The sequence below is a fragment of the Camelus dromedarius genome, chromosome 1 (assembly GCF_036321535.1).
Source record: "Camelus dromedarius isolate mCamDro1 chromosome 1, mCamDro1.pat, whole genome shotgun sequence".
NCBI classification, from domain to species: domain Eukaryota; kingdom Metazoa; phylum Chordata; class Mammalia; order Artiodactyla; family Camelidae; genus Camelus; species Camelus dromedarius.
Window position 1 is genome coordinate 52,539,824 of NC_087436.1, and position 19,603 is coordinate 52,559,426.

Sequence of the window (19,603 nt, forward strand, 5' to 3'; positions counted from 1 at the left end):
AGAACCCAAGAGTAGTGATGAAGTGAAAACAAAAACACCATGTCTGGGTGGAGGGGACACTTCATTTATACCATTAACATATTTACCTTAAGATGTTGGGATCATGTGAGCGGGCAATGCAAAAATCTCAAACCTAAGCTTTTAAGGATAATGATTCCTTTGTTGATTTCTTCTTTTACAATACAATCACATTTGGGTGTAGAAAACTTTTAGGAAATCTCAAGTGTTTTGATACCCTCCACATTATAATTCATAGAATCTGCTTATTACAGCACCTTTCCATTGCTGTAATAACCTATAATCCCTAAAAGCAGTGAGGACAGAAGAGTGAGCAGTAGACAAAACCTTCACCACCTGCTTAGAAGCATTTGTCCTCAACAGTCCTCCAAAGTTCTTATCTTCCTCTTACGATCTTTAGTTTATTCTGACATCCAGTTCCAGCCAGCTTACCCTTGAAAACGCTCCTCTAGACTAGGGTTTGAAAGTATTAGGTAAACCGTGCAGATCCAGATAGTTCCTCCCTCATGCATATATATAAGAACCAAGATTCTATATATGCCACATAGTAAAAATGGCACCCTTGCCCCTAATCACAAAGGGACATGCTAACGTGTGTTAAGAAAAAGGGGAATGCTGACTATTACGGGTATCAAACTGGTAAGTTGTGTTCACTACTTAAAGTAGATCTCTGTCCTTGTGTTGGTCCTCCTGTCCTGTGTGAGTGCCACCTCATCTGAAACAATGTTTACTACATGCTCACCGTATGCCAGGAATGACTCTTCATATGACTCAGAATAAAAAGATGACTAAGAGTTAGATACTTCCCTTAAGAGTCCAGTAGAGGGCCTTGTACAGAGTGGGAACTCAATTGTTTCATAAGTGAAAAAATTAATTAATTACAGGAGTTTGTAAGTTCTTTTATGATTTATGTTTATTTGGAAGTTTCAGGTCATAACTAAGTCAACAAAATGAAATTAATTTTGAAAAAAGAAGGCACATTACTCCTATGTCCTATTGATCAGGTCATTGAAAAATAAAATTATTTTAACTCATTCATTTTTTACAATTTTTTTGCATATTTAAAGATACCCAGGTAACAATATGCAGTGAAAATTTGCTTTTGGGTCTACTATACAAAAATGTGTGTGTGTGTATGTGTTTTCATAGAGCCACCCAAGCATTCAGCCCTTATATACTTACGTTCCTCACTTTGACCAAAAGAAGCTAGAAAATGGCAAAATTAAAGACAAAGGCTTACCCACCTTTAGGTTTGACTTACTTTTATTTATTCCATGATAGGGGAGATGAAACTGCAATTAATAATAATGTCATCTATCTTATCAAACTAGGAACTACCAACAAGGAATCCTTAAAAACACCTCCAAAACCACCAACAATAGTTTCTTCATTAACCACAACAGTTAAAGATGAAGATGAGTAATGCTTTGTTTTGCCACCTTTTTTTAATGTGTATAGTTCACATACCATAATAGTCACCTTTTTAAAGTATATGATTCAGTGGGTTTTAGTATATTCACAAGATTGTGCAACCATCACCGCTATCTAATTCCAGAACATTTTCATCCCCCCAAGAAGAAACCCTGCATCTATCACCAGTCCCTCCCCATTTACCCTTCCCCCCAATTCTTAGAAACCACTAGCCTACTTTGTGTCTCTATAGATTTATTTACCTATTCTAGAGATTTCACATAAATAGAATCATATGATATGTGATCTTTTGTGTCTGGCTTCTTTCACTTAGCATAATGTTTTTAGGTTCAACCATGCTATAACATGTATCTGTAGTTCATTCTTTTTTTATGACTGAATAATATTTCATTGTGTGGCTATACCACATTTTACTTATCTATTTCTTAATTGATGGACATTTGAGTTGTTTCTGTTTTTTTGCCTGTTGTAAATAATGCTGCTAAGAACATTCATGTACAAGTTTTCAGGTACCCATGTGTTTTCATTTCTCTTGAGTATTTTCAAAAATTAATAAACAGAAACCTCAGTTAAATAGAGTTGATGCACCAAGAGGGGGAGCTCTCACACCTTGGGACAACAGTGGGACAATAGCTGAGCTCAATAGAAAGAAGACTCCTTTTCTTTCCTGGCAAGGAGTCAGCCAATACAAAGCCATGGACTCTTTGTTCATTGTTGCCCTCCCAACTTCTTTTTCCCCATCTATAAAAGTGTTCTTCTTCCCTTGTCATGGGGGAACTTGCATGTTTGCAGACCTTGAATTGCAATTCTCTTCTGATCCCAAATAAACACATCTTTGTTGGAGAAATATTTAGCAGTCTGTTTGTTTCCGTTTAGATTTCCTATTTCTTCCTGACTCAGTTTTGGTAGTTGATGCATTTGGGGTGTTAAAGTACTCTACTATTGTGTTGCTGTCAGTTTCTCCTTTACATTTGATAATATTTGCTTTATATATTTTGGTGCTCCTATATTGAGTGCATATATATTTACAATTATTTTATCTTTTTGTGGATTGATCCCTTAATCATTATGTAAAGTCTTTCTTCATCTTTTGCTATGGTCTTTGTCTGTTACGAGTATTGCTACACCAGCTTTCTTTTCATTTGCATTTACATTAAATACTTTTTCCGTTCTCTCATTTTCAATCTATATGTGTCTTTAAATCTGAAGTGAATCTCTTGTAGGCAGCATAAATGTTGGTCTTATTATTTTTGTTTTTTAATCCAATCAGCCACTCTATGTCTTTTGAGTGGAACATTTAGTTCATTTACATTTAAAGTAATTATTGATAGGTGTGTATGTATTTTCATTTTGTTAATTGTTTTCTGGTTCTTTTTTGTTTTTTTTCTTCTTCTTTTGCTCTTTTCCTTATGATTTGATGACAATATTTGGTGTTTTGTTTGGATTTTTTTTCTTTTGTTTGTTTGTAACTATTATAGATGTTTGGTTTGTGATTACCAGGAAGTTTTTATATAACAACATAAATATATATATATGTGTATATATATATATATTTTTTTTTTAATGTTTTTGACATCAACTTTTATATCTTTTTGTTTGTGATTACCAGGAAGTTTTTATATAACAACATAAATATATATATATGTGTATATATATATATTTAATGTTTTTGACATCAACTTTTACATCTTTTTGTTTGGGGTATCCCTTAAATACCTATTGTTGGTATAATGATTTTACTACTTTGTCTTTTAACCTTCCTACTAGCTTTATAAGTGGTTGATCTACTTTTCCTGTATGTTTGCCTCTGTCATCTCCTTTCTGAACTCAAGATCTGGTAGACATAGAGGTCTAGTTTGTTGTTTGTTCTTCCAGAAGAGTTCTCTTCTTCTTTTACTTGGGAGTGGTTCCTTAGCTTCTTCATTTCACTTGTATTTCTCTAACTCTATGAATTTAGGAGTAACAGTTACCTACTGTGATCTCGAGGAGCTGTTTGTTCGTGGAAACGTCCCTGAATAGACTGTGTGCATCTATTTTGTTGTGAGAGCTGTTTTCAGTCTGAATGCCTGCCACGACTTTCCTCCATGTGTGCTGGCTGCTATCCCCTTGACGGGGGCTGTGACTGGTGTTGTGACCAGAGCCTGCACTGGAGGTTGCGTGGGGCCTCCTCTTTGCTCTGTGGCTGTCACAGCTCTGTCAGGGGCCAGGTCTGCTCCCCAGCTGTCAGAGTAGAAGCCCCCAGGTCCGTTTCCGAGTTGGGATCTGTGGTAGGCAGGACTAGAGGGCTTCTGCGGGGAGAGGGGCCGCTGGGTGTTCCCCCACAGGAGCTGTCCTCCGGGAAGTGCCCTCTGCGGTATCACCTGCCCCCTGTTATGCCGGCTCACAGAGCTGATTAGCAGTCGGGCTTTTGTGATCAGACCACACCCTGTGGTCTCACAGAAAAGGAGGTTTCTGTGGCAGCATTGCACCCCACCCTTCACGAGAACGCATTAACAATGGGGCCTTTGTGGCAAGCAGTGCCCCGTGGGTATGCTTGCCTTTACCAAGGAGATTTCTACTTTCATAATTTTCCTATTTCTGGCTGTGGTCTTTTCTACTTCACTTAGAGAAAGAAGTCCCGTCTTGTAGCACTGGTTTAGTGGTGCTGAACTCTTTGCTTCTGCTTGTCTGTAAAACTACCTCTTCTTCAAATCAGAATGATGGGTTTGCCAGTTAGATTATTCTTGGATGTAGATTTTTTTTTTCCTTTCATTACCTTGAATATATCATGTCACTCTCTTCTGGCCTACAAAAATTCTGCTGAAAAGTCAGCTCATAGGCTTATGGGAGTTCTCTTCTACGTAACTAGTTGCTTTTCTTTTGATGCTTTTAAGATTCTCTCCTTATCTTTAATATTTGCCATTTTAATTATAATGTTTCTTGGTGTAAACCTCTTCAAGTTCATCTTGTTTGGGATTCTCTGTACTTCCTGGACCTGAATATATGTTTCCTTTCCCAGGTTAGGGAAGTTTTCAGCTACTATTTCTCCAAAGGCATTCTCTGCTTCTTTCTCTCTTGCTTCTCCTTCTAGGACACCTATAATGTGAATGTTTGTCTGCTTGATCTTGTCCTAAAGGTCTCTTAAGCTGTCTTCATTTTTTAAGATTCTTTTTTCCTTTTTGTGTTCAACTTGGGTGATTTTCACTGCTTTGTCTTTCAGCTCTCTGGCCCCTTTCACTGAATCATCTAATTTACTGGCGATTCCTTCTAGTGTCTTTTTTATTTCAGTTCTTGTGTTCTTCAGCTCTGTTTGACTCATCTTCTTATTTTCTAACTCTTTGTTAAACTTCTCACTGTGTTCATTCATTCTTCTTCCAGGTTCATTGAGCATCCTTGTAATTGTTACCTTGAGCTCTTTGTCGTGTATGTTGCTTATCTACATTTTATTTTGTTCTTCTATGGTTTTGTCTTGTTCCTTCTTTTGGAACACATTCCTTTCTCTCTTCATTTTGCCTAATTCTCTGTTTATTTCTGTGCATTATTTATGTAGGTTGGTTATGTTTCCCAATCTTTGAGAAGTGGCCTTATATAGGAGACGTGCTGTGGGGCTCAGCGGCACACCCACCTCTGCTCACCAGGGCTGTCATGCTGTAAGGGTACCCCAGTGTTGACTGTGTAGGCCCCTCTGTTGTGGTGGAGCTGACCACTGTGGGCGCACCGGCAGGCGGAGCTGGCCCCCAGCCGGGTTGGCTGTCAGGCCCTAACTCGTGTGGTGCCTGCCTGGCCTGCTGGTGGGTAAAGCCAGGTTCCATTATGACTGGTTGTGTGACGCAGAGGGTCCCAGGGCTAGTGCCTGCCTGCTGGTCGGCAAGACCAGGTCCAGGTGTGGCTGGCTGTACAACCTGGGGAGTCCCAGGGCTGGTGACAGGCTGTTGGTAGGTGGCATGGGGTCCCAGAGCAGCTGGCTGCAGAGCTCCAAGGGTCTGGGGGTTGGTTCCTGCCCGATGGTGAGTGGGCAAGCCCTTGACACTTAAAGGCTAGAGGGAGGACTCCAAAATTGTGCTTGTCAGCACCAGTGTCCTCGTGGCAGACAAGGCAGAATGAGCTCCCCAAAATGTTTGCTGCCAGCATCAGTGTTCCCAGAGGAAGGTCCCGTTGCTTCTTGCCTCTCTGTGAGGCTCTCCAAGATCAGCAAGTGGGTCTGACCCAGGCTCCTTTCAAATTACTGCCCCTGTGCTGTGAAATTTTACATGTGCCCTCTAAGAGTAGAGTGTGTTTCCTACAGCCTTCTGGCTCTCCCTTGCACAAGCCCAGCTGGCCTTCAAAGCCAGGTGCTCTGGGGGCTCACGGTTCTGGGAGTGCAGGACCCGCAGGCGGGGGAGCCCGACGTGGAAGTCAGACTTGCTCCCTGGGGAGAACCTCTGGAACTGTGATTATCCTTGGGGCTGGGGGTCTTGACTGTATTGCATCTCCACCCCTACCGCGCCTGTTGTGGTTCCTTCTTTGTATCTTTAGTTGTGGAAAATCTTTTCTGCTAGTCTTCAGGTAATTTTCACAGATAGTTTCTCTGTAAATAGTTGTAATTTTGCTGTACTATGAGCAGAAGTGAGCTCAGGGTCTTCCTACTTCATCATCTTGCCCACACCTCAGACTGTATTATCATTTTTTTAAGATTATTTTAAAATCATTATTTTAAAATAGGAAAACTCAGTTTCAGAGAGGTTAAATGACTTAACAAAAAAGCACAAAATTCATAATAACAATTTGGAATTTGAAAGCTGGTCCTTTAATTTCAATTTTTTTCCCCAATGAACAAGTTCACAATCACCTATTTCTTAAGCATTCCGTATTATTATTTTAGTCTCAATTATTACACTTGGCTATTAAATAGTAAGCCCCTCAGGTATTAATGAGCCTTATATGGCATTTTTTTCTTCCTGCACAAAATAGTCACAGAATTCTGTAATTTTTGCCTTTTTTACCTTTTTTGGTACATGTTCTTGTTCTTTCCCTGCTTTTAGGCTATACTTTTGGTGAGATTGCCAGCCTGCTATGAATGGTTATTTCTTTGAAGTTGCTCCTTTAAGTGGAAAACACATACACACACACACACACACCAAATTTGTTAGAATTGTGTTTATAAAAGAGTAAATAAGTCCAGGTGAAAAGCGATGCTCTTAAGCAGAGCGTAGAAATACTATTAGCACATGAATTTCACAATAACAATAGATCTGCTGTCTACTCTGATGTTGTTCATCTTGTGTGGACCCGCAAGGTCTAATTTTAGAACTCTCATTATTAAGGCAATTGTTGACTAAAATTGTTTGTAATTAGCAGAGATGTTTCCTCCTAAGGTCTCCTAAGGTCTCTTGAGAAAGTCCAGAGTGTGCATATAGCAAACAGACATTGAACCCTGCCCGGTTGGAAGCAGTGTGGTGGTGATGTGTGAGGGTGGACTTCTACCCGCCTCTCCCCATTTCTCTCTCTTACCAGTAAAGACTGTCTGTGAGGCTTCCCCACGGAGCCCTTAGGGCTTTAGTAGCACAGTTAAAATTTCCTGCAATAAGTCATTATTTTGTTTATCATAAACATATCATATTCATAGTAAAATAAAAACTGTGTATTCTACAACTGGATAACAAACAAAGCTACTCTTTTTCACTCACCTCCTGAGCTGGGAATAACTTCATTGGTAACTGTGAACTACAGTTTTCAAACGGGGCAGCTCAAATGTTTGAGAAGCTTTTAACCTCCCCGTAAGCATTATGCTGATTTTTCATGTGTCGGACCTGATAGGTAAATAAGTAAACAGATCTGAGAAAATAAAGAAGCAACTCCTACCAGGATTTGCTCTGGCTCCAGGAAACACCATTAAAATAGACTTTAAGGAAGTAGAAAGTCAACATCTATCTGTTAGTGAAGTCTCTAAGAAAGAACAAAGGGATTAAAAAAGAAAGCCTAAATTACTACATTGCTCTGAATCACCAAATCCCCCAACCCACTTGATTTGGGGTATATAATGCAAAAAGCCACTCTAAGTGCAAGTCTAAGTTTATTCCTGACCTGGAATCAGTCCCAGGTTCCTATATGAACTTACCTTGGTGAACTGGGCTAGAAGATCGATACATCTGGAGACACCTAGACACCCTACTAGACCAGGCATAGCCAGCAAGGAGCTCTCAGTGGTCCTCTCCAGCCTACTTTCCTGGGATTAAACCCAAGTCCTAGATGGTCTTGCAAGGTGTAGGAAATTGCTAAACACACAATTCCAAGGGGCCCTTAATTCCAACTTTAATCCACCCTCTAAATAATATGGAAACGAAAGGGACATATAAAGTTTACGTAGAAATGAAACTTTCTCCTCTTCTTGTCTCCACTGAAAGCTCTGGCCCTACTCCACCTGCATTCCTTCCCCACCACCATTTTGTTCTCTTCAGAATCTTTGGGGATCCCATGATAGTCTGGTTTCATTATCTGAGGTCCTCTTCCTTAGGAATGAGTACTGGAGGAGATGCAATCTTACCTTCTCTTTGAATTGTTCAGGCATTTAGCCTACATTCCTTCACATCTTTATTTTTTCTCTTGGGCTTTGCATTTAAACTTAATTGTATTCTGGGGTATTGCTTTTCACTCCAAGGGAGGCATTTGGAAGAATCTGAGCAAACCTTAAGAACCTTCTTTTCCAGTCTTTACCACTACTTTGACACATCCCTCTAGGGCCATTGGTTTAGGCTCCTCACAATCTCTCCATGGGCTCTTTAATATTATCTCAGAAGTCACTTAAATGAATCCGGATATTAATTAAGTTCATCCCAGATTACCCTCATTGTCATGGGTACAGAATTCCTATGAAGCACTGGTCTATAAAATGATCCCTGAAAATGGAGTTACTTGGGCAGTTATTTTAGAAAATACTATCCTCCTAGGGGTTTTATAATGCACAATAACATTTTTTTTAATCTCGGTAATCCTAACATAAAGATATCCATTTGACATTTAAAAAGTTTATGCATCTCCAAATAATTTGACTATAAAAACATTTTTTAAAAACATAACCAAATAGTGTGCCACAGTACTAGTATTCTGTAGCGTATTTTTTTAGTAAATGTTAACTTTGTCAAAAAGTCACTTACCCCATATTCTATTTCTGAAAACAAAGTGATCACACAAGAAGCTTTTGCTGTGTGCATTAGATAAAATAATACTGTAAGTCAAATCATAATTTCAAAGGGTAAAGTTGCTTAATCCTCTTCCCTGCACAATTTAATCCTCTATATACTCTCCCTTTCAAGTCAATCTGTTGTAAATACATCTTAAATTCCTCATATAATTAATATCCACATTTGTTGCTTACTCCCTAAAATTTAACCTCCCAAAAGATACAAAATGAATCTCACATGGATAATTCCAAGACCAATTACAAAACAGCCCATATTCTTCACACTCATTCTGCTTGGTTCTAGCCAGTGTTTCTCACTTAAGGCTATGGTTGGAATGAAGATCTCTTCTCTTCACTTATACTCTGGTACTGATACAACTTTCTTAAGCATCTCTTGTGTTAGATTCTCCTTATTACAAGTCAAACATGATTTTAAAATTCCTTATATGAGTTTGGGATTAACAGATACACATTACTATATATAAAATAGATAAACAACAAGGACCTGCTATATAGCACAGGGAACTATATTCAATTTCTTATAATAACATGACGGAAAAGAATCTGAAAAAAATATATACATATGTATGTATATGTATAACTGAATCATTTTGCGGTACACTTGAAATTAACATTGTAAATCAACTACACTTCAATAAAAAACAATTTTTTAAAATCAAGAAAATGAAAAAAGAACATAAATTTCAAAAACACAGGTCCTAAAAGTAAAGCCAATGTTATCTTGATGCTGAAATTGAAATTAGTATTTCTCAAGCAAAATAATGTATGTCAACCTAATACATGTATTATTACCCAGATTTCCAGTACAATTCACACCTGTAGACTAAAGCAGACACATGGTGTTATCTAGGAGAAAATAGCCGGACAGAAAAACTGAAAGAGAGCAAACCATACGGACTTAAAGAACAGCTTTAAGATTGGTTTCCTTTTTCTCTGAGGTGTCGATCACTTCTTGGCAGGAGTCCAGAATCTACTATGTATGAACTCTAAGTGCAGCTGGGAACATTTTTCCAATAAGATGTTAACACAAGACTGTAGTTCTCATATCTTAATAAATGTCCTTCACGCATTTTCTTTCCTCCTCAGACTAGGATTTGAAACATTCAGTGTACCAGTGAAATTTGAAAAGCTATGGCTGTGGCAGCATTGGTTGCTACATTTTTCACTCTATTCATCTTTTACTCTATTCATCTTTCATTCTATTTTATTTTCATGGTCTGTCATGTCTATTTCTCAATATTTTGATTACTTTCTAAGCATTTTCATCTTCTGTTGTCTAGTTGACGGTGTATAATTGACAACATGTCCTTAATTGAGCGAGGGCTCTAATTCTACCCTCATTTGTGAAGTATATTCCATAGTAATAATAGCTAATCCTCTAAGCAAAATCTTTGGCATTGTATCTCCAGATATTCCATCATTCTGCTCTGCTCTTTAGTGTAGTTTTGTAGTCTGGCACTTCCCCACATCTTTCTTAGTTATATACCCTTTTTTTCCATCACTAAGACGGTTGAGCCTGCTTTATATTAGAAAATTCTTTAGGCCATCAGGATAGCTTGTATATGGTTTCCAATTTTAGCTCAAGCAGAAGAATTCTTCTCTGAAGATTTCTAAAGAACTGTTCTGATATTTCTAAGCACATATTCTTGAAGTTCCAGTGAGAAGCAAAATCTTTATCCCCACAGGTTCTTTCATCCCCAGATTTTGAGTTTCTGCACCTTTCCCATTTCCATGCTATTACAAACAGCAATTTCTGCTTTCCTGCTGCAGTAAGACATTTTTTTACTTCCTCAAGTGTTTCCATCTCAATTTAACACTTCAAGATTCCTGTGAAGTTTGTGCCCATTTCCGCTTATTCTTCCTCCTATGTGGTGTTAATGCTATAGCCTATATTCAAATTTATTCACTTTTTTTAGTACACTGATTCCTAAAGGCTTTTTTGCCTGAAGACATATTTACCCACTGTCTATGAGGTCTTCTTCCAAACTGTTGCTTTCTCCAGAATGAATCTCTCAACTGCACTAAGAATTTGCATTGCACTGTAGATGCTTGTTGCCATAGAATGAAAGCTGATTGGCACTTCTGACAGACACAAGTCATCAGGCTTCCAAACCTCTTCGTGATAGTAATCTATTAAACTGGTTTCCCCCATCTCCAGCCAACATCGTATCTAGCTAACACTAAGCATTTTCCTTACCCTTTTCATACTAACTCAGTGTTTCCCATATTAGACTTTGAAAAGACCAAAGGGCTTTAATCATTTTGTTTTTATAATATCTGTGCTTAATCTTATTTCAATGTTATTTTTGAAAACTTAGCTTATCTTTGTTGTTAAATTTCCTTTTTTCCCCCAAGAAAATGAACTAAGTATAATTTAAAGTTTATTCTATTTATTTCCTGTTGTCTCTTTCCTCTTAGCTATTCCACCTACCTGAAAATTCTCTCCCAGACAGCATGGGAACCATGGTACCATCTTCAACTACTACTACTTCCTTACCACCACCCCCTTTCTGAGTAATTAGGTTTTGTATCAGAAAGGCTTGGCTCTCTCCTGTGGGAAAATTATTTAACTCTGCTGAGTCATACATAAAATTATGATCATAATTATTACTTACTTCATAGAATTACTGTTATGATCAAATGAAATAACCTATAGCAGGCATGTAGAAGAGTCTAATGTCCTTCCATTTTTAAAAAATGTAATTAACTGACTCACCAAAAGGCAGACATCAAAACATTGGATTTCTGTATCTTGATCAGAAGACTTTAAGTGACTAATCTTCAAGTTGTACCTGGATGTTTATATTAATATTAATGAGACTATCTAGTGATTGATTATACTCCTGATAGCTATTCATTCTTTTTACATAATTAGGAACCACAACCAAAGGTGTCATGACGACTGAAGCCAATATTACAAATACAACAGTGAGAAAATGTCCACTTTCAACTGTTGCTTCAACATTACAAAGTTCCCACCCCAAGAGTAAGTATAAGAATTTGTGCTGAAATGTTAAACTGGTATATTGGATAGAACCACACTCAGAACGTTTTCCAACCCACAGCTACCAAAGAACCATGCCTCACTTATATTCTTTCCTAGTCTCTACCAAATGGAACACCCATTTGGCATCTTTGCTTTGTACAGTGATACTCTATTCCTCCATAGCCACAAATGAGTGGATGGCAAAGAGGATCAATCCAAGACTGGGCAGTAATCTATGATATCATCTGGCACAAAAAGGTGACCTTGCTTAAAAATTAGACAGTTTGATGAAATGGGAAAATTCTTAGAAATAAACAAATTGCTAAAACTTATCCAAGAAGACAGGAAAAGACCTAAAACAATTTACGATTCTGTATTAGAAATTTAAAATGGTTGCATGAAGAAAACTCTAAGCAAGATGACTTCATGTGTGAATTTTATAAAAATAGTCTCAAAAGAAATAATACCAATTCTTCTCAAACTCTTTTGGGATGTAGAGAAAACTTTGCACAAATAATTATCTGGGGCCAGTATATACCTTAATTATCTGGGGCCAGTATCTACCTTAAAAGCTAGAAAAGAATGAAAAGAAAAACCAAATAAAGAAAACTACAGACCAATATCTTTCATGAATGCAGATGCAAATATCCTTAATAAAATATTAGAAAAAATTAGGCATATGAAAAGGGATATAAAGCATGAGCAAGAGGGATTTTTTTCCAGGAATGCAAGGTTGGTTTAACATATGAAAATCAAGTAATGTAATACATCATATTAATAGAATCAGTAGATGAAGAAAAAGCATTTGACAAAATATAACACCCACCCGTTCTTTAAACTCTCAATGAACTAGAAATAAAATAAAACTTCCTCAAATTGATAAAGGATATCTATTTAAAAATATACAGCAGATTTCATACTTAATAGTGAAAGATGTAATACTTTTCCCTTAAGATCTGGAAATATGTCCACTCTCATCAGTTCTATTTAAAATTATAGCCAGAGGTTCTAGACAGTACAATAAAGTAATAGATAGGTAGATGGATGGATAGATAGAGATACAGCCATTCATCCAAATTGGAAAGGAAGAAATAGAAGTGTTTTTCTCAGCAGACTACATCATTGTCTGTATAGAAAACCTGAAGATTTCACAGTAAACTACTGCAACTAATAAAGAGTATTCTATATCACAAGATACAAGCTATGCAAAAATAAGTCATATTTCTGTATGTTAGTAATGGCAATCCAAAAATAAAATTAAAGAAATAATTCTATTCATAATAGCATCAGATAGAGTAAAATATTTGAGAGTAAATTTAACAATAAAAATGCATGATTTGTACACTGAGCTATTCTACACTTCTGTGAGGGAAAAATTAAATATCTAAACAGAAATTTCTGAGTTGGTGAATATATGGTGATTTGAGTAGAGTGGTGTACCAGGAGAGGGCGTGAGAGCTCTATGTCTTTTCTCCATACCTTGCCCAGTGCATCTCTTCTATCTGGCTGTTCCTGAGTTATATCCTTTTACAATAAACAAGTGATCTAATAAGGTAAGTGAGATTGAATTATCAGGAAAGATTTGTCCCCATCAGTAGGGCTGGTGAGTACTAGAAGTAACAACTTGGCATGTCTGACTCCTCACCCTGTTTTCTTTATTGCACACTGCCACCTCCCAGGGCTTTTTGTCCTAGGTCAGATAGTCACATGAGCATAACTGAACTGAGTAAGACTCATCAGTGGTACGTGGTACATCATCTGGAGGGCTCTGGTGGGTGTCTAGGACCTCAGGAAGGACACTGGTCACCGGGTTAGGTTTCAGGCAAGAGGAGCCAAAGAACTATGGAACCCTCAAGGCCAAAGCAGAGCTGAGCCCCTTCTGATCACATGCTCTGGACTTTCACAATGTGGAGCCTGGCAGCAGAGCACATCTGGGAGATGTGGTGAGTGTGAGTCATCATGCCAGATGTGGCAGAGCAGTGAGGAGAAGGCAATTTGTGCCCTTTTAATGTGATACACGCAGAATTTACATAATACATGTATTTTAGCATTATGTGAAAAGACCACTTGTTCATCTTAGTGATTCAGATAAGCCCATTAAGGATCAAAATAGAAAAATTTTCATTAGTACAGTTACATCTGGTACTTGAGCAAAGAAATCAGAATTTAAAACTTTCCTGCCAGGGGAAAGTGCTAAAGAGATGCAAAAAATGACATCATTTTGATTCTGACTTTAGTCACACAAAGCCATTTCAAGAGTTCATAGGAAAGAGGGAATTGTGAGGAGGGGGAAAAAGTAGAATGTGAGTGCTGTTGCCACTGTATGTTTAAAAATTTTAAAAGTCATGTGATGAATGTTTTGAACATTTGCTTCCTTAAGTTTTACATTATAATAATGTTTCATCAATTTTCATAACAAATTTGTTTGTTTCTAAGTATATAAGATTAAACAAAGACAGAAATAGACAAAAATTAAATGCAAACAGAAATACTTCACCTAGCCATATATCAAATTGTTAATAAAGCACACAAAAATAAAAAAAAAAGAATCCAAGTACTTTAAACAACACAGTCCTAACTGCACACCCTCCTCAGTAGGACAGATAAAGAAAGGGAGAGAAAAGAAAAGCACTGCAAAGAAATCATGAAATTCACTTGATGAATTTGTTTCATTGAAATGGATGTAACAACTCTAAGTACTTGGTTCTACAAAACTGAAAAAAAAAAACCACTTTGATGTGTTCTTAAAGTGAAAAAGGGAGATACAAAGGCCGAATAGGGGAAGGAAAAAAACACTGCATAATCAGATTGAAATCGAAGGCAGTGGCATAAACTTGATTAAAATACAAACATATGTTTAACATTGCAAATAATAAACAAACAAACACACAAACAAACAAACAGATGTGTTCATGGATTGGAAGACTTGATATTTTAAGACAGTAATTCTTTCCAAATTGATCATAATAGATAATACAGAATGCAATCCCTGTTAAAATACCAGCAAGTTTTATTTTTCTAGAAATTGATAAGCCAATCCTAAAACATACGTGAAAATGAAAATGACCTAGAATAGCCAAAACACTTTTGAAAAAGAACAAAATTGGAAGACCCAAGCACAGCCAATTTCAAACTTTACTCTAAAGCTACAATAATCAAAACAGCGTGTGATGAGTTCATGAATATTAATAACAGCATTATTCATAATAGTCAAACACTGGAAATAATCCAAATGTCCACTGACTGGTGAAATGGAATATCCCATTGGATTTTCCACTTGAAATGCATTTGTAATATTCCAAATGGGTTAGCCATATAATGGAATACTATTCAGCAATGTAATGGAACAAAATATCTGTACATGCTGTAACAGTATGAACTCAAAAACATGTTCAGTGAAAGAAGCCTTGCACAAAATACAACATATATGATTCCATTTAAGTGAAATATTCAGAAAAGATGTTTCTGTAGGGACAGAAAGCAGGTGAGTGGTTGCCCACAGCTGGCAATAGGGCTGGGGATTGACCACAGAAAGGCTCAAGGGAGTTTTCTGTGTTGAAGAAAATGTTCTAAAACTAGATTACAGTGATGCTTACACAACTCTATAAATCTACTAAATATTAATGGGTTGTATACTTAAAATGAGTGAATTAAGTGGTGAGTTTCCAAATAAAGATTTGTTTAAAAACAAACAAAAAGAAAATGTTGGTCTAGGCCAATCAAATTTCCTTTCTGGGTAATCTGAACTAGAAAACCCAGAACAAACCAAGCAAGTGATAAGCAGTGGGGAACCAAAGTAGCAAGGTGTCAGTAAAGTGAATCTGAGACAGCCGCGGGGATTCCTGCGCATGCCTGTGACACAAGGAGGCAGGTGTTATGAGTAAGTAGAGTCGGTAGAAAAGAATGGAGAGAGACCACGTGGGGAAGTGGAGAGACCCCAAGAGCAAGCCTGAGTTGTTTATGGGAGACAGAGAGAGTGGCAGAACCTAGAAATCCCATGATTCCTGACACTTTTCCAGTTCCAGTCCACATGTATCTTCACAGCAAGCACTTCCCCTATTCTGGCCTCTGTGATTTGAAGTAATCTGTCCTTTTAGTCAAAATATCCTGATTAGAAAAGCTAGTAATTTTCTATAACAGCCTTATCAGATCCTGTTCCTTATAAATAATGGATGTATTTGGGGGATACCCTTAGTCCTTAATAAGAAGCAACTACAGGTGACTCATAGTCTCCGAGTCTCTTCTTGGGAGACCTCCAAGGTCGAAGGAGACAGCAGGTGGGAAGTGTGGATGTCCAAGACCTACTCTTGTCTAGAAACACATCAGGAGCATCCATTTCCCTGCTTCTTACTGTAATCATCTTAGGCACGACATAAGGAAGGTTATCCAGAAGAGGTCTAATTTCACACCATAATTGTAAACTATTAATTTTATTTAGTTAGTCACCACACAGAGGAACTTGAAGAACAGGGTCATTTCTCCTTCAAGTGAAGAACATTTCCTTGTGGAAGTGTATTGGGCTCTGATCAGTAGAACCCATTTTGCAGGCAATAAATGTCTGAAAGTCACCTTTAACAAACCAAAACCTCATCCATCTCATAATATGGTTGTCCCCAATACAAACAAGAATAAAAGTGAATATGTGTCTTCAAAATGTGTAGCAGATGAAGATTAAATTCAAATAATTTGTACTCTGTCGTAATACCCACCCATTCAGTGCCTGATGAGGAAAATGTCAAAGACCACAGTTTATTAAAATTAACATTGATACAGAAGTCTGTGGTCACTCCCATGGGTCATTTAAAATTCCTAATTCTGCCTTGATTCATGTAATAAAATGCCGTCTGTGTCTCCTTTCTGGGGACTATTGTATTTATTTTGCTTCTAAACACAGTTTGAAGTGACTTTCTTCCAAGTAGTTTAAAAAGATACACTCACAGTGCCATTTCTTGAAAAATGAAATACCTTGAAAAGCAATGAAAGAAGGGTATTTACTACCCTTTGCATTTGCCTTTTGATTAAGCAGTTCTGTACTAAGTCCTTAGATATTTTGTCAAGCTCATTCTTTGGGCAGCCATTCCTCCCTAGATCTCCCTCGTTCCTCAAGGTGCTTACTGCTTAGCATGAACCCCACTTCGTATAATGGGTTTGCACACATTTCCATCTGCACACGATGAAACTAAGAGCTGGCCCAGGTTGCTGTTTAGCAAGACAATGCTCCCTTTCCATCTCTACCCCTCACACACATAAACATTCAGAATTAGTGGAGCCAACACAGGGGAGACAGAAGGAGAACAAAACAATCTATTGGCAGGAGAAGATTGAACAGCTGAAGAAGCATCTCCGTCTTAAACTTATGGGCAATGAGTCCTTGGATAGGGACTATTAGATAAAGGCATTCTGGGTACATGTCCTCCAATGCAGGCCTGATCTGGAGTAGAGAAGAGTTAGTAAGGTTTATTGCTTTACTCCCTAGGGAGGTGGAATGTAGATCAAAAAAGAAGCATGTCCTCAAAACATTTCTAATTGTTTCCGATTCTCTTACAATTGTGGGTATTTCTCCTGTTTGACTTTTTTATTCTGCCCATAGAAGACAAATTCCTAGAATACTAGAATATTTAAGATAAAAATCTTCATTAATTCAGTGATTTGACTTTATAAAGAATGAGGGTCCTTTGAATTAACTAATAATTGCTCTTTCTCCCTTTGGTGAATTCTGACCACGCTGGGGAAAGAATGTGGAATAAGGTGAAAGGTAGAAGACAAACTGAGATGGACAAGTGTCAGTACGTAACCTTATTAAGGGACGGGGGTAAAAATACCTTTCCACACCAGAGCTTCTGCCACCACAGCGTATACAATGTTACAGGCTTAGAATCTAAAGGGGAAATCTGACTTTTTTTTTTTTAACATTTTTTTATTGATTTATAATCGGAAATCTGACTTTTGTTCAGCAGAAATGAGAAACATTTATAAGTAATCAGCTGTTTATTTAGTCAGAGTTAATAACATTTATATGTAATAAATGGTTTATCATACATGTTCCCTTTTTGCATAGTTTATCCTAGTTTAGTATGGAAAGTTTTTTATAGAAAAAATATAAGTAGTTGTACAATAACCAAATAGCCTCTTCAGATATACTACTGGCTGAACATGAGAATGACCTCCGCCCACGCCTGTGCTTTTCAAGGCAACACACCCTTCCTAAAAAAAAAAAAAAAAAGCCAAGAGGAAGTTAGCTTACTGGTTATGAACAATGATTCTGAAATCAGATAGCGTAGGTTCAAATAATAGCACAGCCATTTATTTGGACCGTGGCCTTTGGTAAGCAACTGAACTTCTCTGTGCCTCAGTTTCCCCATCTGTAAAATCATTATAATAAGGTTACACCCTTACAGGATTCTTGAGAAGATTAAAAGAGATAAAAGCATATAAAGCTTAACACAGCATCTGGAAAGTAAACAATGAATTTTAGCTGTTATTTTATTAATATAATCCTTTACAAAAGCCAGGCAAAGTTGGTGTTTATGATACTTGTTTCACAAATAAGGAAACAGGTTCAGAAAGACTAAAGGACTTGGCCAAGGTTAAATTAAAAGATGAAATCTGAACCCTGTTTGTCTGGCCCCCAGCCCCATAAACATCACTGTCCCATACTTGTTCTCATCACAAGTATTTTACATAAAGTATCCTAAAGGAATTAGAAAACAACTAGCTTTTAAGTGGGTCCGTCATATGTTCAACAAGTAGGAGTTCAATAAATATAACACAAGGGATTGACAACTGACTACCTGACTGAATAATAAACCTGTGATTCTAACCAGCGGGTATCTCTGTTGTTGGCCACCATGGCAGATTTATTGTGTGTTTTGTTCATCCTGTCCTCCTCGTGTGTACGGTCCTTTCTTCTTCCCCTTGTCCTTCAAATTCTATACAATCACCAAGAGCCTCTCTACAAGATACTACCTCAGTATTTCCCACAACTTAATGAGTGTTGCCAGATATGTGTACCATCTGTACTATTACTTACTTAGTATTTTCTTTAAATTGATGCACTTTCTATTTTTAAATTTATTTGAAAAGGAAACCATCATAAATGAAAAACCAATTTTACATGGCATAAATAGCAGCTATAAAATCACTTTGATGTAAGCAAAATAAAATAAAATTCTAGCTAGATTTTGTTTCTGGCCAAAGGCTCTGAGTGTGAGGCTTGCTTGTCCTTGTTTAAAAAATAAATCAAATACTTCCCTGGCAGGGGACATACCAGGAATATGAAGGTGGTTTTCTCCAGGGGAGGGGGGCGGGGGAGCTCATCCATTTGCACTCTGGATATGCTGACCCCTGTGATTTCCCCAAATGTGGGAAACTCGGCTGCATCATTTGTGGTTGTGGGGAACTGTGTTTGCATTTCCCCTGTAGGGGGACAAAGATAAGCACCAATTAGGTATTAATGACATAGTTGCATCAAATTGAAATTTTGAAACTTCTTCATTGAAGAAAGTAAATTTAAAAAAAAAAAAGCTGGAAAGAAATCACTTTCTCACTGAATGTTATTTAATGCCACGTCCCAGTACTGCCTTATAGACTCTCACACAATGCTATGCCTCTCATCCTTTGGAAAACACCAATTTATCTGATCGCCAGTCTTTTGTGAATGGCACTATTTATCTATGGCATTTATTTGAGAACTTAATTACAATGCTTCTTATATGATATTTAATTGTATAATTTCCCGTAGGGAGACATAAGAGGAATCCTCAGGATAATGACGTCTTAGTCAGAAATCATAGTTTAGCCAAGCCAGAAATAATCTCACATACAATGACTCAGTCAATGCTTTATTTTGGGAAAATGATAAGGAAAATTTGAATTGGTCATAGTAAGTTATTTTTATGTAAATCAGTAAAGAATTATATATGGGCACGGCTGTTTATATTTTCTCTCCTAGGCCTGTTAATGATGAATCATGTTCTATGTGTGTAACTACATACGGCTATATATATAGC

At 37.3% G+C, this 19,603-nt stretch overlaps 1 protein-coding gene and 1 pseudogene across 5 annotated transcripts in view; both read left to right on the plus strand.

The window, feature by feature from the left end:
• Positions 1-19,603, plus strand: part of EMCN (endomucin) — a 90,876-nt gene that overhangs the window by 38,435 nt on the left and 32,838 nt on the right. For all 5 annotated transcript variants that reach the window (XM_064484621.1, XM_031468753.2, XM_031468764.2 and 2 more), the window contains exon 3: positions 11,484-11,594. In XM_064484621.1, coding sequence (XP_064340691.1) covers positions 11,484-11,594 — 111 coding nt within the window. The remainder of the gene's footprint in view (positions 1-11,483; positions 11,595-19,603) is intronic.
• LOC116149087 (U1 spliceosomal RNA) lies at positions 18,838-19,014 on the plus strand (annotated as a pseudogene).